General features: G+C 37.8%; 1 protein-coding gene across 1 annotated transcript in view; it reads left to right on the top strand.

The window, feature by feature from the left end:
* The first annotated feature begins 2,916 nt into the window (after positions 1 to 2,916).
* The window catches only part of LOC122773511 (cell adhesion molecule 1-like), a 169,256-nt gene continuing 144,693 nt past the window's right edge, over positions 2,917 to 27,479 (top strand). The window contains exon 1 of the mRNA XM_044032269.1: positions 2,917 to 3,023. Coding sequence (XP_043888204.1) covers positions 2,948 to 3,023 — 76 coding nt within the window. The 5' untranslated portion in view covers positions 2,917 to 2,947. The remainder of the gene's footprint in view (positions 3,024 to 27,479) is intronic.

Raw genomic sequence — 27,479 nt, 5'->3', positions numbered from 1 at the left:
CATTTCCACCGGCTCTACTCACCTCACCTCGCCACGGCACGGTTTAAGTAGCGTTTCCACTAGCCTAGTACCTGGTACCAGGTACTATTTTTAGTACCTGCTCCGGCGAGGTAGGTACTATGCCATGATACTGCTGGCCGCTGACTGGCCAGAGTCCCATCACAGGAAGAGACGTCCCACACAGAAATCAAGCCGAACTGCGCCGAACTGTAGATCACTTAAAACTACTCAACAATCCTAAAAACGTGGGTTAATCTCCAACAACTACCAGGGAAACCTGTATGTTTAACAGGAGTCTTTTAAAGTGGAGTGGCGTATTTAGGGACAGTGCCGCTGATCGCGAGCCACAGACCGCTGCCGCTGTAGTCTGTGGAGTAGGAGGCTGTACTCCGTGTGGACAGGAATCAAGCCGAACAGTGCCGAATTGTAGATAAATTAAAACTACTTAACAATCCTAAAAAAGTGGGTTAATCTCCAACCACTACAGAAGTGTAGTGTAAAGTCACTAGTCACTCGTGTGTGTGTGTGTGTGTGTGCAGTTTCACTCAGCCATGCAGTGATGACTCCGCCCACGTTAAATAGGTACTTTTTTGTAATGCAACCTAATCATGCCGTGCCGTGCCAAGGCGAGTAGAGCCGGTGGAAATGCGCCATAACTAATTCATGTTAGCTTATCTCAAACTAATCTTATGTTAACTTATCTTATAGTTGACTAGACTTATGCTATCTTGTCTTTAACCACACTTAACTAATCGTATGTTCACCTATCTTTAAATCATTTCATGTTAGCTTATTTATTTAAAACATTAACGTTTTACTATGCCAGCATATCTCTATGTAATCTTATTATACAGTTAGCTATACTTACAGTATGTTATCTTATTTTTCAATCTTACGATAACTAATGTTATCTTTAATATTATCTAATGTCATATTTAATCATATTTAACTCATTATCTTATGTTTTCTCTACTTGATCTTATCTTTAACAGACATTATCTAAAGTTACCTTTCACTCACATTATCTTTAATATTATCTAAAGTTACCTTTATCAACCTTATATATAACTAATTTTCATATGTTAGTTTATCTCAAATTAATGTTATCCTTAAGAAATCTTGTGTTATCTTACCTCTAATTAATCTTAACTTTAACTAACATTGCCTAATGTTATCTAAAACTAAGCTTATCTTTTTTAGAAATGAGCTTCTGCCTCATTAGGACCAGGTTTTGGTCTCCATCTGGACTGCAAGGTCATTGTTAATAATCTGTATTATCTATGCTATTTAAATGGTGAATTTTGATTTGATGTTGGTAGGAGTGTGACACTTCCACGGCACACATGTAGATGTAAGATGTAATACTCCATGTGAAGAGAAGGGGGCGCCCTTTGAGTAGACATTGAACATTAATTTGAGGAGCAGAGAAGCAACAAACTTCACTGATGATTCCTTCAGTTTAACAGGTGTGAATGTGACAGTGACTGTTTAACTCAGTTTACTTGGATCTATGTTTGTTTTTGTAAATATAGACCCTTTAAATGATGATCAAACAACTACAATTAACTTGAACTAACCTGACCTAACCTAGTTGTATTTGCTTTAAATCTGAATTATCTGTGAACTAACAGACCATAACCATCAAAGAAAACTCATTGTTTTTTTTAAAAGTTGTCCCTTTTTATTTACAGTTTTATTTTTTACATGTTTGTAAGTGTTTTTCCATGACTTAATTTAATTGAGTCTATTATATGCTTATTTGTATTTATATTTGATAATTAATTAATTATTTACCTTAACTGTTTTAATACACTTAAATCTTCCACTTAACTCATCAGTGCCATCTCTTCCCACGTAGGGATTTCATTTATTTATTATATTGATCATGTAACTTGTTTATTCTGCTTATTTATTGATTTATTTACTGAATTGTTTCTACTCTTGTGTGGGATTTGTGTAAATTAATTCATTAATTCTTATTTATTTAATGTATTTCTTTTGTAATTATTTGTTGACGGATTTATTGATTGACTGATTCCACTTTAATCTGTTATTTTTACATTTGTCGTATTTTATTCTTCCATTGTACTATTAATTATTTTAATGTCACTCTCACTTAGGGATTTATTTAAATGAATACAGCTAATTTTCTTTTATTTCATAATCTTTTTTTAAAAAATAGATTTTCTTCCTCAGTTTCACTCTTGTCCGCCCAGTTGGTCACTGTTGATTCCATTAGAGTGTACATGTATTTGTTTATTTATCTTTTGCAGCATTAAAGCATACATTTTTCAGATCTTTTACTCATAAAACTTGACCGAAACACAGTAAGTTAGTGTAGGGCTTTTACTGTCATTGAAGGAAGTGATTTTGACGTTGAATTTTTGCCAATTTGTTTTATTTTTTTCAAACTGTGTCCTCTTTTGCTGTGGTAGTGAGACGGGTAATCTCAGATCCACTGTCTGATGATCAAATAACACATTTAACTCTGGAAGTTAGTAAAAAAAAACCTGTATATTTTTGAAGTGGCCCTTTAATGTATATATTTTTTTAAATACTCTATGTTGCTATGAATATAATGTGTTTATTTCATTCATGTGTTTTTGTGTGTAACCTCAGTATGAGTTACATGTGTTGATGTTGCACGTGGTACAAGTTAACACTGATTGATTGATTGATTGATTGATTGACAGTCCATGGATGCACAGTTACGGTGTACCCATGTATAATTCCTATAAAACTGAACAGGCTTTGAGTGTCAATGCAACATAATGTAATCACAGCCTCTCTCTCTCTCCGCCTCTCATGTGTCTACATTTTCATCCCTTGAGTTCTCCCTCTCCTCCTCCTCCTCTCTCTCTCGCTCGCTCTCTCGCTCTCTCTCTCTCTCGCTCCTCTGTGTGTGTGTAGGTGATTTAGCGCCGCCAGTCTCCAGCAGGTGTTCAACATGGCGATCACGGGGAGCGGATCTCTGGCTTTTTCTCTCTCTCTTGTCGTGATTTCAGCCGCGTTTCTTCTCAAAGGTAAGTTTTACTCTCCCTCTTCTTCCTTCTCTCTCTCTCTCTGTGTGTGTGTCTGTGTGTGTGTGTGTGTTTTAAGCTGCTCACACACGGTGTGAGAGAGTGAAGTTGTGGTGCGTTTTACGCGCAGGGGGATGATGATGATGATGATGATGATGCGCACAGAGCATCACTTTAAAAAAAAAAAAAAAAAATCTTTCAATGTTTTCCACAGACTCTGCACGCGCTTCTTTCTGTTGTCGCGGAGAGTCAGCTGTGAGTTAGTGGTGCACGCGTGCACATGTGGGGACAAAGTATCGGCACGGATGATTTTGGTGATGATGATGATGATGATGATCAGGGTTTGGAATGGTTGTTGCAGCAGCAGCAGCGGGATTTGAAGTTGAAGACAGTGGTGTTGACTGGAAGGAAGCTGCAGGGTCTTTTATTATGAAAGGACTACGCACACACACAGGCACTCACGGAGTGTAAACAGTCATGTGTGCGCTTCAGATGCGCGTTTGGAGGCGAATAAAAACACGCATTGCAGTCTCACACTGTGTCCTGTGGCCGCGCAGCTGCAGCCTCTGATGCATGCGTGTGTGTGTGTGTGTGTGTGTGTCCCTATGTGTCCAGTCCGCAGTCTTCACTTCCATGTCCCCTCCTCCTCCTCCTCCTCCTCTCTCTGTCAGTGAGGCTGAACATGTAAATCTGATTTTCCAGCTCCTTCATGAACCAAGAAGCGCCAAAAAAACCCCGCTTCATTCATCATTCATCGCTGACCCCCCGTAATCCGATCATTTCCGCGCTTCGTTGCATCACAGTTCCATGCGTCAGGGTCTGTGTTTCTGTGTGTGCTTTTTTCTCTCTCTCTCCAGGAAAAAAACAAACACACACACACACACACAACTAAAAAACTGACACTACTGACGCACGTGAAGCGATTAAAATGTCATGTGATGGTAATGATGAGATGATGATGATGAGCAACAGTTGCAGGTCATCACACCACACTGGAGTACACATTTGTGTGTCACATGTCATTATCTGTGTCTGCATCATCAACAGTTGTGTGTGTGTGTGTGTGTGTGTGTGTGTGTGTATGTGTGTGTGTGTGTGTGTGTGTGTGTGTGTGTGTGTGTCAGGGACCTACATTTGTTTACACACTCACGTTATGGGGACCTTTTTCCTTAAGGGGACAAATAAGTCCTTGTAATGTAGATCAGGACCTGGCTTGAGTTATGTGATTTCCCTTGAATTAAAACCCTTATCTTAAACCAAACCTATTTTACCCTATCTATAACTAATATTATCTTAACTTCTCTGTAATATTATCTGATGTTACCTTTATCAATCTTAGTTTATCTCTAACTGATCTTATGTTATCTTATCCCTAATTAATCTTAACTTTAACTAATATCTTTAACTGACATTATTAACACAATTATTAAGATTTGACTTGCTTTTTTCTTTTACTTTTAAGCCATTAAAACCCTCAAAGCTGTTAAATTAGGGTAAACATACCAGAACCTGAGACCCAAACTTGGTCCTAATGAGGCAGAACCTAATTTCTAAAGGAACTGGTTAAGTTTAGGGTTAATACTTGAATTGTGGTTATGATTTGTCTCGGTGCCAGTTGCTGCTGCAGCCGGTGAAAGAAACGTGACCCAATCCATGGCGCTGTGTTGTGTAGTGACAGTCTGCTTTCTGACAGCCGTCCATGTTGTTTTTTTTTTTATTTTTGTTAATAACCCAGAATTGGTGGGTTTGAACTTTGTGAACTCTGTGTGTCTCTCTGCTGAGAGTGGAACAGTCCAACTCACTCACTGGCTGTTTTCACTTTTATTACAAAGATACCAAAGAAAAAAGAGTTTAATAAAGAGAGTGAGAGAACTGATCCTTGACATCATAAAGTGGAGTTTTTTTATAATGACTGCTGGAGCTAAAGAGCTGCCTCGTGTCATGATGAAGTGTGAAAACAGAGCAGCTCGTCTGGATTTGTAATGCAATCAAAATTATTATTCTTAGGACAAATTTTCCATCTGTGTGTGTGGGTTGGTTTCCTTATCACAGATATCTTTATCTCAATTGTAACGAAATTATGAATATCCATAATTTAATTTTGAGATATCCACACCTTTTAATGATATCCCTACTGGGATTAAGACTGAATTGGAGAATAATAACTTTGGAAACAGCCTGTGTTTCTATATATGCAGATGATATGACAGTTATATATATATACACCTACTTTGGAGCCTCAGAGTGTCGTCATATTTTAACACAGAGATGTGGTTGAAACGTTAAATGTAACAACTTTCACTTAAATCACAATTTTGATACCTATCACGGTTTTTAAACAATGACAATTTGAGTTTTATACTTTTTTTGTGTGGCACACATGAAAATATTCACAAAAATCTCAAAGCAAACTCTTCTCCTGCCCACAATTTCCAACCTACACAGACAATGTTTACATAAAAATGTTGCCATGGTTGTCATCTAACCCTGTGCGTTGTTTTCAATTTTCACATGACGTTTTTTATTCACCTAAAAGTGCACATGAGTCCCATTGACTCCCATGTTAACGCTCAGTTCTGAAGTTTGTCGAGGGTGATGTCCTTTGGTCATGTCTGATAGTATTGCTTGACTGTAGGTATTAATATTTGGCTAACATTTCTAAATGCATTACTTATTGTGACAGCAATATGACTTGCAATATATACAGATTTTATTTTAGAAAAGCTTATTTTGATGAAGCAAACATAGTTTAATAAGCTTTGCAGCTCTGTCAACAAATTTGCAGAATTTTCCAGATTTCTTTTAAAATAACCTGCATTAAAAATGTTAATTCATTGAAGACTTGGACATTATTTGTTAACCAATTCAAAATTATGTATTTCATGTTACGGTTATGGCCACAAGTTGGTCATAAATTTGCTCTTGTCACGATTTATGTCACGATAATTTGCCATATTTCAAAAAGTTAATTCTCATGGAGAAAATTTGGGAAACTCAGCTGGAAAGCAGAAACTTAAAGACATTTATTACTTCCAAGAAACATATATGACACGTTTTAAGTAGCATAGAAACGATTTGCTAATGTGTGAAATTACAATGTGTTATTTTTCTAGATGGACACGGCAAACATCACTTCTATTCAGAAAGACCAAACAGACACAGAATAATAGTCAAACCACCTAAAGTTAACTAGTTCACAACTGTATTTATTTATTGTAGGTAGATTTCACATATTCACAGAGATTTCCATATTTCACAGAGACTTAGACACGGGGATGGATACATACTCACAAAGGATTTAAAACATAGTAAAAGAAGATAAAAAAAGAACAATAAAAAACACTAAAATACCGTAAAGAAACTGGCAGAGTGCCACAATAAGACGTGTTTTTTATTTAAAAGGATTATTGCTGCAGGAATGAAACTGTTCCTGTCGCGCTTTGTCTTTAACATTAAATCTCTGACCAACTACGACAACAGGCAGGACATCGCCTTAATGTTGTAGGAAACGGACACACGTGTCCTAAAGTTAACTTTTTTGTCTTAAATTAAGGTGCGGATGACTGAAATGATCATTTTGACCATTACAACATGTACTGCACATGCATATCCTAACTAAATGTCATAAATGTAGTTTTCTGTGTGTGTGAGGACACATGAAGGTTTCATAAATCCTCCTCATAGCCACCAGGTTCCAGTCATCCGTCAGGTCTGAGTGACGGTGAAGTGGATCAATACGAGCTGTCACGACGCCTGTAGGTTCCACTGAAGGACCTGATCCCAGAGAAACAAAGGGGGAACATGCATAGTTGTGGCTGTTTCTCTCCTTTGCCCGGCGGCGTGTGACACAGTGAAGGATTGAAAACGTCCGTCGTCCCACGTCGCTGCCGGCTTTGGCTTTGATAGTTGAGAGTTTGTACCAGAAAACAGTCGTGGCAGGGTTTGCGATTTGTGTTTGTCGCGTCTGAATTCTCTCATTTTCCTCCGTTACCAGTGAACACTGTTGAGTTTCTGGTGGTTGTAGCTTCTGCTCTGACTCACAAGAAGTAAAGTCAAACTCAGTAAAAGGCACAGAGGAGGGTTATTGTTCGTGATACTTTCAGGACTACAGAAAAGTGCATTAACTGACAATTCCTTCACACTGTATATGAATAATGTGCACGTGCTGAATTCAAATCGATCGCTTTTACCATGTGTTCATCTGTCTGCCATACACGCTCATTACAGCCATACTGTGGGTAACCGTACATATCTGAAGTCTGCTGCACTCTCTCTGACTCTTTGAACGTTGTATTTACAGAACTGCACTTAAAGCAGTGTCTGCACTTGTTGTACCGTGTGGGTTTTTTTCTTTCTGCTGCAGTGGTTTATGAAGAAATGCTGGTTTGCTTTTACTCGCTACTCAAAAATAGAAGTACCAGTGTGGGCATGAATGCTTGTCGCTCAGTGCTTCGAGTACAATTCACGACCCTAAAAGTCATATGTACCTTTTTAATAATGCTATGGTATAGGAATATATGCGCTTGATGGAAAGTAATGGATTACATTTACTTGCGTTACTGTTACTGAAGTACTTTACTTTTAACTGTAACTTCACTACATTTAAAATCACATCCATTACTGAGTAAAAATGTGGGCCTGAATGGAAATAAATACATTTTGGAAACAGGTGAATGATGAGGATAGGTGAATGAATGATGAGGACAGGTGAACGACGAGGACGGGTGAATGAATGAGGACAGGTGAGTGATTAGGACAGGTGAATGAAAGGTGAGGACAGGTCAATGATGAGGACGAGGATAGGTGAATGAATGATGAGGGCAGGTGAACGACGAGGATAGGTGAATGAATGAGGACAGGTGAGTGATTAGGACAGGTAAATGAAAGGTGAGGACAGGTCAAAGATGAGGATGAGGATAGGTGAATGAATGATGAGGACAGGTGAACGAGGACAGGTGAATGAATGAGGACAGGTGAGTGATTAGGACAGGTAAATGAAAGGTGAGGACAGGTCAATGATGAGGATAGGTGAATGAATGATGAGGACAGGTGAACGACGAGGACAGGAATGAATGAGGACAGGTGAGTGATTAGGACAGGTAAATGAAAGGTGAGGACAGGTGAACGATGAGGGCAGGTGAATGAATGGTGAGGACAGGTGAATGAATGGTGAGGACAGGTGAACAATGAGGACAGGTGAATGACGAGGACAGGTGAATTGGTGCTAATTAAGGAGAATACGTTTGTGACCTTTGACCCCTGTTGAATGATACATTATGTGTTTACATATTTTAGTTTGCCAGCACTTTAGTTTGTCTTTAATTAATGTTTGTCTCCCCTTGTCCTTTTTGCGCGACACAAGGAAGAAACCCCAACTTTGGAAAAAGTAACATTAAGAGTACATTTTAAACAAGCTACTTTTTGACTTTCCACTTCTACTTAAAAAGTACAATTCTGACAAAAAATATGAAAGAACAGTATTTTTTTTTACCATTTATTTGCATGAATAAAAAGTTAATTCATGTAGTAAAATTGCAAACATAGACATGAAAATGTGCAGTGGTAAATTTCTGGCATCTCGATATTGTCCAAATGTGTACCTTCAGGTACAAACTGTAAATTTTTACGGGTACACTGACAGTAAACCTCCTCCTACGACCACTCATGGTTCTACGAATGGTATTGGTGTACAGCGGTTTAACAGCATAGCTATCAATAAGACTCTTTCTGAAGTCGTAATATTACTAGAATAAAGTCATTGGTTTGGTTCCTCACAAATAAGGAAATACTTCATCTTTATCAGAATCAGGGCTTTGAAAAGACCTTGTATCTCCAGAAGAGACTTCACAGACGAGGAGGAACTTCTCTCCTTTGTGGTGGAGGACATGTCTAGTTGTGGTTGTGCTATTTAAGATTTTGGATCCAGAATGATTGGAACTCCGCTGAGCACATATTGATTGTTATGATAAGAGTCCTCATGTGAATGGAGGCATACATAATTAAAAAAGTGAAAAATGTTAAAACTTTATTCTCATAATATTGCAGCTTTTTTTTTCTTGTCATATCATAACTTTAACAAATTGTAGCTTTTTGTTCCTCGTAATGGTATGCCTTTATTCTTGTAACTTTCCAACTTGCTTTGTAATATTACAACTTAATTCTCAAAAGCCTCTTTGGTATCAAATTGTGTGGCATACACCAGTCAAAAAAACTTTTTATCATATTATGACCTTTTTCTTGTGATATTACAAGTTCATTATTTAAAGCTTTTCTAGCTCTCAAATCATATGAATGGAGGCATTCAATGCTCATAATATTGCAGCTTTTTTCTTGTCAGAATACAACTTTAATATCGTGAAATTGTGGCTTTTATTCTCCTCATAATGTTATCCCTTTATTCTCATAATATTACTTTTTTCTTGTGATATTACAGGGTTAGGGTTATATGTATAGTATAGTACAGTACAGTGTAGTATAGTATAGTACATTACAGGATAGTGTAGTATTGTACAGTACAATATAGTACAGTATAGCACAGTACAATATAGTTTAGTGTAGTACAGTACAGTATACTACAGTATTGTACCATATAGTACAGTGCAGTATAGTTTAGTACACTATATTGCACTATATTACAGTACAGTACAGTACAGTACAGTATAGTACACTAGTACAGTATAGTATAGTACGGTGGATTCAAGATAAATCTTAATCCCACACTTAAGTCAGTGCTCACTTGTGAAGCATTTCATTTGGTGCACGTTGAAATCACCAAAGAACATCATTTGTAACAATAATACACACTCTTCTATTTAAAGAAATGGAATTTATTGCTCATTAAATTGACATTAAACTCTGCCTAATAAGGCTCTCCGTCTAATTGCTAATAGATAATGTGTGGCACTGCTTTATGTGGTGGCAGTGAATCTGTCTATGCTGGAGGAGGAGGAGGAACTGGCAGCTGGAGATTCAACAAAAGCTGCTCAAAAAGCTCCTTTTTTCCCTCCGTTCCACGTACGACTTGACTGCACGCGTAACGCTCGTGTTTCTGCCGCTGCCGTTTGTCTGAGTGAAGCCGCGGGTTCCTGTCAGTAAATCAAATGTGTGTGTGTGTGCTGTATTTTAAGACTCCTCACACTTGGGCTGATACAGGGATGCAGAGGTTTTTTTTCCCCTGCAGCAAATCCACAGTTTTTCCCTCTTTCATAGCGTTTGACCTTCTGTGTCAGAGGTAAAGAAGCCACTCTCTGATGTTTACACAGAATATATGAAGATTCATGATGAAGAGTCAAATACTTTTTTTCAACCTTTTCAGTTTGTGGAAGATTCCAATCGTTCAATCCCACACACTTACTTAAATAGAAGGTTCTTTGCGTAAATGCCGTGATTGTTTAGTTAAGGTCGCGAAGGTTCTGCTGTCTTCATGCTCTCTCACTTTGACTCATGCACACAGAATCCACAGAATTAATAATCTTAAATCTACCAGTTTCAATTTCTGCTCTCAGAAACTTGATAAATGCTACACTAAAATGTTCTTTAAGTGACTTTTATGACAAAGGCGACACCCCCATATCATTTGCATTTAATATTTTTTTATAATTGTTTTCCCTTATTTAAAACAAAAAACCACACTGTAGTTGAACGGCAGTGCAGATAAAATGAAAATTGTAAGTGTTTTTCTACTTCATAAGCTATTAATTATTGAAATGCTATATTTTATATGATTTAAACCACATTCACTCATTCACACAGTGCATGCACTGTATGTGCAGATGACCCCGCTTTAATTTGACAATGTTTAGTGTTTGAATGATGAGATTTGGAGAGTAAAATAATGTTTTTGGAGCTACTTTGTGGCTCCTTTGTTAATTTAAACTTAACTAGTTTAAATTAAACTAGTAGAAACAAAAAGCATTGTTCACAGTAAATTCCATATTAGTTGATCTCTAGTGATATGCAGTGCTTCCCAAACACTGGGTCTGGACCCTCACCTAGATCGTTTGACATTATTTTTAGGTCCCCCGTCAAAAAAAACCAAAACAAGCGGAATTTTGCCAAAATTTTTGTTAATATTTAATGTGTATATGTTAAAGCTCACAGACATCAAATAAAGTTTTTAGTCATTTTCTTGTAAATGATTGTGTTAACAATTCAAAATGATATTAGGTCGAATTATCATTTCATTTTAATTTTATTGTTTTATTATTAGGATTTATTTATTATAATCAAAATTAGGTGAATTAGTTGCTACATTACGCACATATTTGCTTGTGTAACGCTTTAATCTTGTGATTTGTGTCACAATTTTTTGCAAAGTTTAAAAGGTTGGACCCTTTTTTTAAATTTCGGGAAACACTGGACAATTTTTTTTATTTTTTTTTATTTTAAAAAACCCAATGTCATTTCTAATTAATACTTTTTTAAAATAATTTTTTAATTTTAGTTTCCATAAACGATCAATGCTGCTCAGTCACTAAAAGGAATAATTTTTTAAATAAAAAAGTAAGAACGTAACTGTTTGTTTTAATTGGTTTGCAATTTCTTTTTTTTTCTTTTATAAAATTTGTTTATCTTTAACTTGCACAAGTTAGGAAAAATATAATGAATAATAACACAATATATATAAAAAATAAATCAATAGTAATAATGAAAATAAAATACACTAAAAAGGTACACAACTTAATTAACTTTATTTCTTTATCTAAATTTAAATAATGATAGAAAAAAATAAGTGAATAAAACATAAAAATTGAAGTAGATTATAATATAAAGAAATCTGTACCCAAGAATAAATAAGAATAAAAAGAAGAAAACTGTACTTAAAGCTGTACACGAGAATATAAAAGTTGAAACATATATACAGTACATATGTGTCAACATTAGCAACATTTCATTGTGACATTTTTTACATTTGAAGCATTTGTAAACATCATTCTAACCATTTTAGAGTTTGATATTTTTTCACACCGTGGTTTTTCCCTCTCCAAAAGCATCACATGTTTGAGGTCCTCAACATTGGAGACAACCTGTGAAAATTGTTAACTGTTATATATTATCAGAAAGAACATATTCTCAGATTTGAGTGAAAACGAAAACAGCAGCGTACACACAGAACCAAAGCAGCTCCAGAAATGAAAGGAATTATTATATGTCGACGATTTAGAACCGTGTCCGTCTGTCTGTCTGTCTGTGTTAAAGTGTAGTAAGCAGTCAATTAGCAGAGAGAGAGAGGGAGAGAGAGGGACAGATGACAGGTCCTTTCATGACTGTGGGGACACTGTGTAATGAGGACGAGCGCTGATGAATATGACATTGTTCTCTTCTCTGTTTTCACTCGATCTGAGAAGAACTCGCTCTGTCGGCCGCGACGGTGACAATCAGGTCCACAATGGAGAGGAAGAAAAGAAAAAGGAAATGCATGTTTTTGTTTGGAAACGGGGCACAGAGTTCACATTAGCACGGCTGATGGAGCAATGACAAACCGCCATTAAAGGCTTTGCAGGACACTCGTCGTAGTATTAAATTAAAGTACAAGTGCAGGATGTTAAGGGAAATATCTCATTTTGGTTTGATTAAGGTTTGATTTGCAATATAATGCACAGTAGGCATTGTAGACATTGGATCTTGGACCGAAAGAGTAAATAGAATTGACATAAAAATGATCTATGAGTGAGTTCTTCTGCCCCTTTTTTCAACTTTCAATTCTTTCCATATCTGGTAGTTATTCAACCAGTTCTTCAGGAATTACGGTACTGAGAAGATGACGTCACAAATGTGTGACGTCAGTGATTGATCTCGTCTGTGATTGTCGTGACGCTCTGTCCGTGGAAGTCATGAGCTTCTACCATAGTGACAAGTATATGGACGCATTTAATGCTCGATTTCTCTGCTTTCTGGTATCCATCCATCCATCCTCTAACACTATGTGGAGACATGAGGGTCGTGCAAGGGTGCTGTACCAATCTCAGCTGACATAGGACGGGCAAAAGGTGGGGCCACACCCTGGACAGATCATCCTTGGACGCTGGCAAGTACTTGATCCGGATAATCTTAACTGGGATTGGCCGTCACGTCGTCGTGTCAGTGTGATTTTTTTTAGCAAAAGTTGGAACTCGAGTGTCAGACACGATTTGTGCGAAAGACACGATGGACGGGATTTTGAAGTATTGGGTCTGTGCATTGACTTTGTATGTAAACTCATCGTGTCACATCTAGTGTGAACAGCATTAGAAATCAACTGCAGTACTCCAAATAGCCTCATGGGGTAAGGACGGATGTACCCCATGAATCTGCACCACGTGCCAGGATCCCAAAAGCTCAGAAAGTAGAGCTTTGTGAGTCCATTTTTTCTTTTCAAACTTTTGATTTTTTCCCTCTATGACCCCTCTGGCTCTCCATACCAGTTTAGTAAATTAAAGATACCTTAAAATACATAATGGAAAGGCTAGGCATCAGTAGAGAGAAGAAGAAATATCTGACAGAACCATATCTCAAAGATGTGCAGCATCTGCCTAGATGGGTTGGGGTGAAAGGGAAACATAGGCGACAGAGCAGAGGTGGGGGAGAAAAAGGACATCCATCCAGTAATTACTGTATGTTTTTTACTGTCAGTTGGAGAAAATTCAAGTTTTTTGACCCCTTTTAACCTTTTTGTAAATTTCCATGCATCCACTGCCAGATGAAAGCAGCAAATGAAGCAGCAGCAGCAACAGCAGGGCAGCGATGGAGGGAGAATCCTGTTGATACTCGAAGTGAAGTGGTTGCCGTTGTTGCACGACATCGTCTGCCAAAAAATAATTTCACGGCTTTATTTTTTTTAAATGTTCTGCGGTTCATCTGTTAAAGTTATCCACAACAACTCCACTTAATTGGAGAATTGTTCAATTGTCAGTTTTTCACAATTGCTAGTGTCAGGATTTTCCTCTCGACACCTTTTTCACGCCGTACTTCTCTGTTTGCACTTGCCTGTTGCCATTGGCACAGTTGTCATCTGGCGGAGTTTGGAAACGGCTGCAAATGTTGACACTGCTCTTTGTGTTTGTGAGTGTTGATGAGGCATGAGTTTCCAAAAAAATATACCACGGAAAAGTGACTTTTCACTTGCAATTCATTCCATCTTCTGCTGCCACTTTATGAAAACTCTCAGAGTTGCTGGCGTATGCTTGTGACACCGAGACACAACGTTTACATTAATATGATTCAGAAAGAGCAGAAAATGTAGCAGAATTAGACACAAAGGTATTTGTCATCAACTGTTAAGTTGTTAAGTTCAGGTGTTTCAATCAGGCTTTGAGATCCAGCCCCTTATCTCCAATGAAGGACAATCTTCAGCATACCAAGACATTTTGGACAATGCTATGCTAAGGACAATAAAAACATGGCTTGACTTTGAGTTTGGTGTGGAAGAACTTGACTGACTTGACCTCAACCCCATCGACCACCTTTGGGATAAACTGGAACAGACTGTAAACCAGAACCTTCTTGTCCAAAAACTAGCAATACAATTAATTTGGTCGTACCTTAAAGTCAAATCTAAAAAGTTGCACAAATTTTATTAGCATCTGTTTCTCTTTGAAATAAGATAAACATATGATCACATGCAACCCACAAACATCTCAAAGTGCCTTTTAACAGAATATAAAAGAGCTAACACTGCTATCAAACCTACCATTTGAGGGGTAGTGAAAAGTGTTTCTTTAGTTATTGTTTCAGTTATTTCAGGCTGGGCCACTAAGAAGTTGGTTATGGGCTGCATGTGGCCCACGGGCCGCCCCTTTGATTAGCCTAGCTCTACAGAATGAATCGACACAAATTTACCATAGAATCACTTCTTGAGGAACGTCTTCCAAGAAGAGTGGAAGCTGTTATAGCTGCGCAAGAGGCACCAACTCCATATTAAAGTCCAGTATATGGATTTGGATTCATCAGTGGATTCAATGGTCAGGCATCTGAGTACTTTTGTGCATAGTTTATATTGTATAAATTACAAGAACAGAAGTCTGTTGCAAAGTAGAACTTTACAAGTCTAGTCACCGAATCGCCTTTTTCCTCTATGGAGCTCCCCCTACAGTTTTGGAGTATATATTTTTATGACACCACCGTAAAAACAATCCCATTCATTCATGTTGTAAAAACTGACCGCTGACGTTCCCCTCTCCCTTCTCCTCTCTTCAACATGTCCCTGTCCCTGCTGGTGGACATCTGTTTTTCATGCTTCTGTGTTTTTCAGTTCTTGCCGTTCGGAAAAGATGCTCCGATGTTTATTTGTGTGTGGCCCCTCGTGGCCCCCGTGTGGCACCTTTTCGCCGGCTCTGACAATGAACGTCTGAAATAGCGCTATCGCTGCCATCATCTTACAGCCAGTGCCTGGTGTGTGTATAGTGTCGTAAGGAACCTGTGTTTCTCGCGAGACCTCCTGATTCTGAGGAGTTGGTGGCCTTGATCTTGCAAGGATGGGTTTCCGCTAACAGACAGTAGGGGGCAGCGGAGACAGCCCCCCAATCTCTCACAACAATGACTCCGAAGCTGATAAATTAGGGTGAAAAATACTGCTTAGTTCCACTTTAATGGTTCCTCATTAGAACATGATGTGAGTTTTGTAAACTGCGTTCCTATTTAGAAGAAAATAAACGACAAAGTATGACACGCATGAGTGGACACAATTGTGACGATGGGTGGATATATGTTCCAGAGTAAATAAACAATAATCTCTTTTATCACAGCAATTGTGAAAATCTGCTGTTCGTTTTTGATGAAATCAAACTCTTTCAGAGACTGAATCTACTAAACTAATCTCTAAATTCAGTTATCAAGCTCACACTCAGCCAGTTGCAGTGAATGCGATGTTGGGGATTTTTAATCACTTTCTTCAGAAACTCACCGCTTTTGTCCGGGCCTTTTCAAGAACAATGACCAACAACATGTTGGCTCATCATTGAGTTAAGGTGTCTATTTTTGGCCACATTTAGAGCCGTTGAGTCAAGGGACTGGGACTCCGCAGTGACCTCACTGTCTGATTTATGAGTCACGCGGCTGCAATTCAGTTATAAAACAAGTGTCCATGCATCTTGATGCATCAGAGTTTTCTCCTTTTAAATAGATTTTCCTACTGTAATGTTTCACTTTTGTCTCGCTGTGTGGTTTTTGTTCTGGAACTCAAGGACGCCTAGCTACGTTTGTTGTATTTTAGGATTGTAGCACCTGTTCTTTAGATTAGATCCGCCCACATGTTTGTGCTTTTTTCCATCACCTGTGCCTCCTCACCTGCTCTTGTACCAGCTATGTCTAATAACATCGTCTGAGGATTGATTGCCGGACATTCGCGTCTCGTAGAAATCTGAAGGCGAGATCATTTGCTTTTGTTTGTCCGGCTTAGCTCGGGTTCAGACAGGTTCTCTTTCAGACAACAGGAAAGTCTCTGCACCTTTTCTGTTTCCTCTGGGCTTGTTTGGACAGATGGGAGTCTGATAAAATAACCACTGTGTTATTACCCAGAATCCTCGGGCAGCAGCAGCAGCGAGAAGGCTCTGTCTGCCGAGTGCAAGACAGAGGTGTAATTTAAAGTGGACCCAAGTTCAAGTGATTTGGACAACTTGGAAGTTTCTCCGCTTATGGTTCTGCCCACCTGTAGCTCCACCCCCCTCCCTTGCAGTTTGCGTAACCATGACCTAACCCGAACCTTAACGGTAACCCTAATATATTTTTATGGTTTTATTTTGCCAACTTGTTGTGATTTGGACAACTTGAAGTTCCATCCCCTGATGATAGTCCCGCCCCCTCTAACCCTAGTCTTTTCCACACTGTACCTTTTTTACTACCTTACATCTGCTAAAGTTAGCTCCTTAACCCTTAAGAGTTCCTTTAAAAAGCGCCTTTTAAAAGTATTCAGCCTTAAATATACATATCAAATATTATCAATGATAATAATAATAATAATATATTTTTAAATTTTAACCCTTTAAAAGGCTGTTATGTTTACTTAAACTATCACTATAGACAGACTAACCCTAGTCAGTCTATAGCGTCACTCAGTTAGTTTACATTGTTTATTTAGGATTGTTATTGTTGCTGGTTTATATTTTCTGACATCTCACTAACGAAAACCTCCATTACAACAATGTGATTTTTGCACTTATTTAAGCTGATTTTATACATTTTAAGAAAAACTAACCCGAGAATCACGTGTTTTCAATTTTTTATAGTATTTATATTTCATTTTGATAAGATAAATAATTCAACGTGTCACATCCTGTAGCTCTGTTGGCAATAAGCAGCTCTGTCCTTGCTTAACACCACACACAGGAATCAGTTGCGTTGGAGCGCTGGCTGTTTGCGAATGCATTTATTCAGTCTGAATGAAATATTATTTCCTTACACAGCAGGAAAACAGCTCAACATAAGAGGTTCAACGTTAGAATCACCAGGTCACCTCCAAGTCTCAGTGCGTCTCTTTCTTATTTCGGCAGTGCTGCCACCGCCGCTGCCACCGTACCGCGATGCTCCTCTAATTTAGTAATGAACAACACTCTCAGGGATCCGGCAGGAAAGAACAAACACGTCCAGAAGAGAAAGGAACAGGGGAAACAGGAATTCCAGTCATTTCTGCACCACATGTTTCACTTACAGATCCAGGTGGGAAAAAATTTGGCAGAAATTAAAGATTAAATGAGTTTAAATTGGGTTTTCTTATCTTTCTTGATAATATTGTAAGGTTTTTGCCTTACTTGTTTTGATTTGGAGCGATACTAATAAAATTTGATTGATTAAGCAAATATACTAAATAAAACCGGAGGAATAACTTCCATGTTCTAATGCTTGTATGAGAATTTTCTCTTAATTTTTTTGCATGTTATGCATGAAACTTATTGATTATTCGAGGGAAATAATCAACAGATGGCCAGATGATGGCATCATAAAATGTTTCATGTTGTTTTACATCTAATATAGCTGCAACTAATGATTATTTTGTTATTATTATTATTGTTTATTATCTGCCACCTAAAAAAAGTGTCACATCGTTGGACCGCCTTTAGCGTTGATTACTCACTCATTCACTGTGGCATTGTTTCCATAAGCTACTGCAATGTCACAAGATTTATTTCCGTCCAGTGTTGCATTCATTTTTCACCAAGATCTTCTCCTGCACATCCCAAAGATTCCCAATGTGGTTAAGTTGTGGACTCTGTGGTGACCAATCCATGTGTGCAAATGATGTCTCATGCTCCCTGAACCACGCTTTCACGATTTGAGCCTAATGAATCCTGGCATTGTCATGTTGGAATATGCCCATGTCATCAGGGAAGAAAAAAATGCATTGATGGAATAATCTGGTCATTCATTATATTCAGGTAGTCAGCTGACCTCATTCTTTGGGCGCATAATGTTGCCGAACCTAGACCTGACCAACTGCAGCAACCCCTTACCTATTTGCTTAGTTAAATCCAGGTGGCGACTTTTTTTCAAGTGTAATATCAAGTATTTGTAGGTAAATAATGTCCCAAGTGCTCAGCTCAGGGTTTCATTCACATTTTAGCCTCTCCGCTGTCACAGTAGCAGTCATATTTAGTGAGACAGAATTTACAGTCGATGCAGAACTTTCCTTTTTTGTCTCGTCTCCAGGTGAATTATAATAAAATTACGATGCTGTTTACTCAGCAGAGAGCCGTCGTCCGACAGGTTGATGCCGCCTGCCTTGGAGCCGCTGCGCTCTTGAGTTATCAGCGTGACGATGGACCCATCTTAATTACTCCCAGATACAGCGCCATCATCTGTCACTGTCAGGCCCCGGCAGGACGCCGCAGTCCAAGCACAGAGGCTGATTCGCCCAAACCAGAGGCCTATTGATTACGTCTCATAGTTGAGTCATCGCGCTGCAAAGACACATGGGAGGAGGCAATAGAGCTAATGGAAGAGGGGGGGAACTCAAAGTCACATTGTTTACATCTAAGATGACAGGTAAATGTATTCGAAAGGAAATACGGTCTTGATCCATTGGCTCCCAAACAGCAGTCTGTCCATAACTAACAAGGAGAGGGAAGCGAGCGAGCTGACGGAGGGGAAAGTTCCCCCGCAGATCAGACGAGGAGATCACGGCACGGCGTGGCAGCTTGTTTTCTGAGTCGCATATCAGAAAAGCGGAACATTTTAATTTGCTAACTTTGGTAAACTGCAGATGTATTCACAGACAAAAGGAGACCTCACATTTTCCCTCTAAACATACACAGTTTCACAGTTAGGTTTATCTGTAAATATTTGTCCTATTAGCTTTTAGCAACTTCCTGTTTTTGACGGATCAATCTAAATTTTTTGTGATGGGTAGGTGATCTAGGACAATCTACCCACTGATGACATAACAAAAAAAGAAATCCAAATCTCTTATACTGTATAATGGACAAAACTAGATATGCACCGGAAATTCGGCGACCGACACACAATGCCATTTTTGGTTTTTGGCCGAAAGTCTTTTATCACTGAAAAACAAAACTATTGTAACAGGACGTTCTGATGATACATGCAAAAACTATGGCCGGCACGCGCACCTGTCTATTCCCACTGTCTATTCCAAGATCAGTTTGGAACACCAATAAAAACAGCCCCTGTCTACATTAAGTGCTGGAAAGTCTCTTTTTTGCGCAACATATATTAAATTACTAATTAATATTATATTACATTACTTAAATATAATTAGGACGGTAACTGCTATAAGCAGGTAAAGTTCTATACAGATCCAGAGAAAGTTCTTTTTGTGAATGTAAACATTTCAGGTGCTGGTTTTGTGAAAACACAAGTGACAAAGTGTTTAAACCTTGGCGGCGCTCTGTGCTCTCTGTCACTGACCTTGTGTTCGTTATATTATAATACAGCATATAGAGTGTATTATCTTACAAGTGACTACATTAATGAAAATGAAAATGGCAGAGAGCTACTCGTGGCTTTTAACACATATTCTCTATTATATTATATACTGTATTATATATGTTTGATTATTGCAACCTTTGGTGAACTACTTGGAAAGGGGACTGGGAGCTACCTGTAGCTCTGGAGTCAGTGATTTAAGTTGAAAGATCTTTACTGAAGACAGCTCAGAAGATCCGAGGGCATCATCGCAGAGTCTGGCAAGCAGGTCTGATACATATAGTTAGTCAGCCTTGAGAAAGTCTATCTGGTCCAGATGCCTGGTGAAATCCACTAGATAAGAACAGTGGACTGACAGAGAAGACGTGGCTCCAAATGCAGAAGGAGATGCTTGGTCTTCCAAGAGCTTCTTGAAGATAAACTGTAGTCGAGGTAGCCTGTTGGGTTAGGTACTGTCTGATTTTTGTTATATTGAATAGTCTAAAGCGACATGACTGGGCGACAGAGGCAACATGATCTGTAAAGGTCATCTGGCCTTGGTATCTAGGGAGGGGAACCTTGAAAGGCTCCTTGTTTGTGTCTTATCGTAAGTTAAGGCTGTTCATATGGAACACCAGGTCTGGTTCTAAGAATATGTGAGTTAAATTGAACTTAAAATTGGAAGATTTTACAATTTTCTCTCGCAATAGAAGAACATTTGTACAGATGAAGAGAGAAAGAAAGCAGTTTAACTCCAGAAGTCATGTTTGCTTACATCGCCTACATTCCTGACCGCATTGTTTAATCCGATTTTGTTGTGACATCACGTTTCTTCATGCTGGAAAAGTGTGTTTACTACTAACTGTAGGAAAAAAACACATGACACAAACAGATTAAAAGCTGATTTTCTACCACACGGCTGCTTTCAAAGGATAATTAAAACTAACTGTGTGAAACTGGGGAGAATTATACACTTTTCTCCTTGTTAAATTTAATTGGCCAGTTTAGTTTGACATGTGTTTGTGCTGTGCTGTGGCCACACATGTGCGTACATATGTACAGTATGTAAGTATGTATGTATGTATGTGTGCAGAAGACATCAGTAATCTGGATGAAACTTAGTCTGGTGGTAAAATGTCTGATTCTATAAATACGAAAACACAATCTCCTTGGCGGTAAGAGGTAAAAAAGAAAAATACAGTATGTAATATGTAGTTTAAGAAATTTGCTTCATATTTGTTTAAGAATACAGGCCAATATTGGTAGAAAATGTATATTTTCTGATTTTTAATTGAAGAAAGCTCGGAGTTACCTGCAGAAAACAGGGGTTTAGTTGTATTTTAAATGGGGCTCCCCAAGTTAAAGTTAAAGTTCCGCTAAAAGTGCCACGAAAACACCAGCTCCTTGACAGAGTTAAAAGTACCTAATATGTTAGATATTAGGTACTTTTAGATATTTTTGTTGCTGTTGTTTTGCAGGAATCGATGTAAACCTTTATGTTCTGTGTCTGTTTTCGCTGTGGATTCTTTCAGGAGTTGTTCAGTTTGTTGATACTTCCCTAATGAGCTTTGGCCCTTTAATGGAGTCAACGTTTTGCTGATGTTTGCTTTTTGTTTCCCAGTCTTCCAGCACTTTTTATAACTTTCTTATTAAAAAGTCTGTGCAATTGTTAAAAAAACAGATGGACGTCGGTCTTGCAGATTTCCATTAAGGCTGTTCATTTGTCAACATAAGCCGATTCCACTTGTCAGATTTTTGCCCCGTTAAGTCTTTCATCTGTCCGTTGTTCTTTGTTCCGGCTCTGAACCACTTCCTAAAATAAAAGAACAGCAGTCACATTTGCATAGATAAATATACTTAAAAGTGCACTATTTTTTGACACATTGTTTTCTGAGTGCGTGTTCTGGGGGTTTTGTGGTAAGAACACACACAATTGGATAAAAACACAAATAAGACCAAATGCCCCATAAAGTGTCCAGGTGACAGCGCGCTGAGCTTTGTGAGTTCCACCTTTTCGTACCGTCTTCTTTTTTAATGTTTATTTCACATTAAAATAATTGGAATGCCCTCTCATGACGCGTGGCGAAGCTGCTTGGCGGGTGCCTAAGGTGTGAGTATTGTAGGGGGTCTGGGGACATCCTCCTCCAAAAAATTTTAAAATTCCTAACTCTCTGAAACACTATTTCCTGCATTTTGAGGTGCAAATTTTGTGGAATAAAGTTGTTGTCTTTGTTATTCCCTCTTCCCTGACATACCAGCTTTATTGTCTTTCATATATTTATGCATACAGTTGTATTAGCTGTGTGTTTGTGATGTTTTTCTGACCTTTCACACCTTTGAAGATTCACACAAAAAAAACTCTTCTTACATGATTCCTCTTCTGGAAGAAGCTGGAGATAACTGTATGTCTTCTTCCTCTTTTCCTAATTTTTCACAAAAGTAACTTCGTATCTTGAAGCAAAAAGTTAAAAAACTCCTTCGAATTATGAAGGACATTATCAACTGTATTCGCCCTGCTACTCATTGTATTATGAGGTACGTGAAATGAAATGAAGTAGACTTTGCGTCGTTTGTTGATGATGCTGCGATTTATGCGCAGAAATCAACACTTTACAAAAAAAACAACCTGAGCAACAGTTTCTTGTTTCTCAACTTCAACTTCAACTGCAATCAGGACTCATTTAGTTTCGTTAGTCCATGATGCTCCCGTAAATGTAATTGGTCACTGTAAAAGTCTACACCGTCTCTAAAACTGTCTTTCAATTGTTTTCTTTTTTGTTTTTTTGTGTATGTGTTTTCCTCCGGGGCAGAACACATGCTGGATGCTCATTAGCACCGAGCTGCTGTTTACCAGGAAGATTCACCACCTTTGTCCTTTAAAATTCTTGGTTGTTGTTGTTTTCCTTTTTTTTTTTTTTGTCTCCCACTGGTTTGTCACAGCACAGTAATAATTTAGCTTTAGGGCAAAGTAGTTTAAAGTAACTAATGAAATGTGCGGACACGGACTGAACTAAACTCTGTGCGTCATGTTGTGGGGTTTATTTGTGCTCTCGTAACAAAGGGGTGAAAACAGATTCTCCTTTTATTGGAAGTAAAGCATCTGCTTGACGCTAATTTCACATGAGTTCATGACATCAAATTTCACATTTTGGTTCTTTATTTCTTGTGATGTTGTGGTTCATATGTAAAAGGATAATTTTAAATATATAATAGTATTGTTGTGGATTTTTACTCAGCCATAAACACTGATTCAAAATAAATGAAACTAAAATCTTCCTTCAGTCTCATTTAGTCTAATTTAAAACCAAACTAAACCACATTTTCAAGTGTAAACTAGTGTATATGGATTCACAGTTAACTGTAAAGTATTGAAATTATGCATGTTGTGATTAAAGTGGTTTATTGGCTTTCTTACACTGTAAAAACAGCCCTACTAGAAGCAAAATAAGCCAAATGTTCTTAAATTGATTCAGATTTTCTTGTTTACGAAAACAAATCTATCTGCTATTTGGGTATAAGCACATTTTGCTTGGCTAACATACTACCTTGTAAAGTCTGATGACACTTTCAGACTGTAACAGTAAAATATATGGGTAAAAATTAGACAAAACTGGCCAAAATTACCAGCAAATAAATTCTGTCATGTAAGAAATGTTTACTTAAAATTGGTCTTCCTTTTTTCTTAATTAAGCTGATTTGAAGAATTTAGAGATTAGAATTTCCTTAACACTTTTTTGCCGTGGGCCACATGGTGGTATAGTGGTTAGCACTCTTGCCTTGCAGCGTGAAGACCTGGGTTCGAGCCTCGGTTGGAACAAGGGCCTTTCTGTATGGAGTTTGCATGTTCTCCCCGTGTGTGCGTGGGTTCTCTCCGGGTTCTCCGGCTTCCTCCCACAGTCCAAAAACATGCAATGTGGGGATTAGATAAATTGGACACTCTAAATTGACCATAGGAGTGAGTGTGAGAGTGAATGGTTGTTTGTCTCTATCTGTGTGTGGCCCTGCGATGGACTGGCGAACTGTCCAGGGTGTACCCCGCCTATTGCCCGATGTAGCTGAGATTGGCACAGCACCCCCCGCGACCCTCTGTTGGAGGATAAAGCGGTAGATAATGACTGACTGACTGACTGACTTTTTTGCCGTAATACTCTATAACATATTCCCACCAAGTTTCCGGAAATTCGGTGGAACGCAATGTATGCCGAAGTTATAGGGCACCTGTTTTGTAGTGAATGGGCGAAATTTGCCAAAACTCCGAGGGTTGCCGTGGCTGTACCGTTTTGAATCTGCGACACATTTCGACAACTTTTCATCTTTGATGTGCCTAGAACAAATTGCTGTGTTTATTTCATGTCAGTACGACATCTGCGCTCGGGCGAGTTTGCTCATTGAAAATCACTAAAAATGGATCCCAAAATTAAAACTTCCTGTTGAGTTGAGGCTGTGTTCCAATCGACTTTTTTGTTCGTCTTGGTCTATAACATCTTTCCACCAAGTTTCGGGAAATTTGGTGGAACTCAATTTTGCCTCTGTTTTCACCTTAGGGGGCGCTATAGAGCCCTTGAGCGAAGCACAGTTCTGGGAACTATGCCAATATCACATTCTCACCAGACCTGAACTCCATGCAAATTTTCAAGAATTTTCACGTTAACCCCCTCAAAAATCCCAAACCATTCTAACCTGAAGAAGTTTAAAACCACATTTTAACTCCAACTTGAACCAATAAAAAAGTTTGGTCAGTTTAAGTCAAAGTTGAGTCCGTGCATTGAATCTCTGAGCTGCTCTGGGTCTAAAAACAGAATTCAATAAATGTAAAAAACACTGGCCCAGGGATGTCATTAAAACAATAGCATGTCTAGACCTCATAAAGCAAGAGAGAAAAAAAAAGAAAATTGTTGTTGTTTTCCAAAGCAGTGGGAGTTATTGCCTGTGAGTGCCGAGATGACATCCATCAATTTAGGGTTTTATTGGAAAATGTAGATCGGCTGCTCGGGAGATGTAAATGATTTTACTTAGCATAAAGTTTGTGCTTGAACAGACAGGAAGATGGTGTAGTTAGTGAGGTGTGTGTGTGTGTGTGTGTGTGTGTGACAAAGACAGTATTAAAGTAAAAGCTGATTTCCTTGAGAGATTCACAATCGGTTACATGAATAAACGCTTGTGAACCTGCACGTCACCACGGATTATTCTGCTTCAAATATCAGTCGATTTAAGGAAACGTCAAATGTCACACACACATATTAATAACACATTTAATAAAAATAAAATCGCCCTGATGTGACTTCACTCGTCACATCCTCGTCCTCTAACGTTTCGCGCTGATTGTTTCTCGCAGTTTTACATGCATTTCTGCTTTTTTCTTCCTCTTATGAAAATATCATCATATTCAGGCAAATTGGACAGAAACTCATTATATTGGGCAAATATTTTTTTCCTTATCAGATTCAGAATCAGACGTAGAAAACTTTATTTAATCCCCACAGAGACAATTGGCTTTGTCACACTTGGTTTAAGACTCAAACATAATAAAGTGCAGAGAAAGTTTAAAATAATAAGAATATAAGAAAAAATGCATTGCCAGAAGTTACTTTTTCTATTTTTTTATGTCCACAAAAATACAAATACAAGCTAAAATCAGAAATGAGTCACTTCCCGTAAAACTTTATTAAACAGACAAACAGGAAGTTGAAACCATGAACAGAAATGTATTTTTTTTACCGTCTATTTCAGATAAAATCCGCCTGAAACCTCAGCAAAAATTATAATAAATCTTTCCTTTGCATAATTCAGTTTTAGGTCGACAGTCATTTTGTGGAGTTCATGAACCTGAGTCAATTTATTAAATAAATCAAATTTTTATTGAATGGTGGAGCCCAATTTCATGTTAATAAAAACTTATTTCTCTGTAACGTCCACCACTGTTTCCCCCCCGGAGCTTCCGTAGTTTATGGTGGTCCAGCATTGCCATGACTATTTATAGTTCCAAATTCTACCTTATAGTTCCAAAATGTACTTATATTTCCAAATTGTACTTAAAGTTCCTAAATCTACTTAAAGTTCCAAAATCTACTTAAAGTTCTAAAATGTACGTAAAGTTCTTCAATCTACTTATAGTTCGAAATTCTACTTAAAGTTCCAAAATCTACTTAAAGTTCTAAAATGTACGTAAAGTTCTTCAATCTACTTATAGTTCGAAATTCTACTTAAAGTTCTTAAATCTACTTATAGTTTGAAATTCTACTTAAAGTTCCAAAATCTACTTATCTCAACTTACATGGGAATGGGCTTTAAAGAATGTATGACATTCTGTACAGAATATATTGCATAAATCAGTATTAAACTGTATTTAAAATATAATTGTGCTGTCAAACACACAGTTTATTAAAATATTGCCGCGTTATCGTGTTAGATTGACAAAGAGATTTAAATAATAAACAAATCGCACAAAACAAAACAAAACACTGTTGCCTGTCAGTACAGTCGATTTTTATTCTCCTTTATTTTTTATTTTGTCAGAAAAAGGAGAGAACAGAAAAACATTTACAACAAACAGGAACAACACAGCAGGGAATTAAAGAAAAATGGAAAAAAAATCAAGCTTTAGAAAAATCAAAGGTGATTAAAGAAAAATGACAGATTGTTTAACGAGAAAAACAGACAAAAACAAACGGATTAAACCAACATGAACACACATCTTAGATTCAGTTTTATGACACATTTGGAAAATTCCTGCAGCACATCATTTTATTCACAAATGCTTTGGAGACAATTTAGCATGCAGCCGCCGTGCATCACGTTGACACGTCGGCCTCATCTTTCACTAAATCTCAAATCTACATTTATTCAAATGTGCTCGGCACGGCCGAGGTTGACGTGGCGTAATCCATCACAGTGTTCCAGTGTTTGAGGAGCAGGAGAAGAAGCGCCGGAATCATTTAAACCATCAGAAAGTAGCCGAGCTTGTGTTTAAGCGGCAGGAGAAACTCTTGGAATATACTTTACTTTAGAGCCCGTCCACATGGAAATGACTGTAGTTGAATACGCAGAGGTGTTTTTAAAGTATTGGCGTTTCATCCGCATAGAAATGACGTTATATTTTTTGAAAACAGGTCCCAGAGTGAAAACGAAAGTCAGAAAGTCGTAACTTGCTTTGTTTGTCGCTTTGTTGAAGGGGGAAAAAATGTCACCAGCGCTCTGTAAAGTTGTTAAATATAGAGACAAAGTCACCAGACAAAAAGCAGAAATGGTAGTAAAGAGTTTATAGTTATTACAGTTTACTTAGTGGTTGAATTAAATGTTATGCTTGATTAAATTCTGACTTCTCGGCTCAAATTTGGCGATAAAAAGGTGAATTCAGTTTATGTTTTTTTAGTTGAAAAGTTTCTAAAATATTTATTTCTCGTTTTCTTAACATGTGGCCTAATGAATTTGTTAAGCACTGTATATATGTATAATATGCAGTATACACGTGTGTGTGTGTGATATGTGTTGTATGTTCAATAACGACACACAAACATGCCTGTGTTTTTTTTTTTACTCTGAAGACAAAGAAAACAATTGTGCTGCACACAGTCATTTTACTGTCAAATATAAAGACACAGTAAAGCCACACTGTCATGTCCTCAA

The sequence above is a fragment of the Solea senegalensis genome, linkage group LG8 (genome assembly GCF_019176455.1).
Source record: "Solea senegalensis isolate Sse05_10M linkage group LG8, IFAPA_SoseM_1, whole genome shotgun sequence".
Taxonomy (NCBI): Eukaryota; Metazoa; Chordata; class Actinopteri; order Pleuronectiformes; family Soleidae; genus Solea; species Solea senegalensis.
This window is presented reverse-complemented; position numbering and strand designations above follow the sequence as displayed.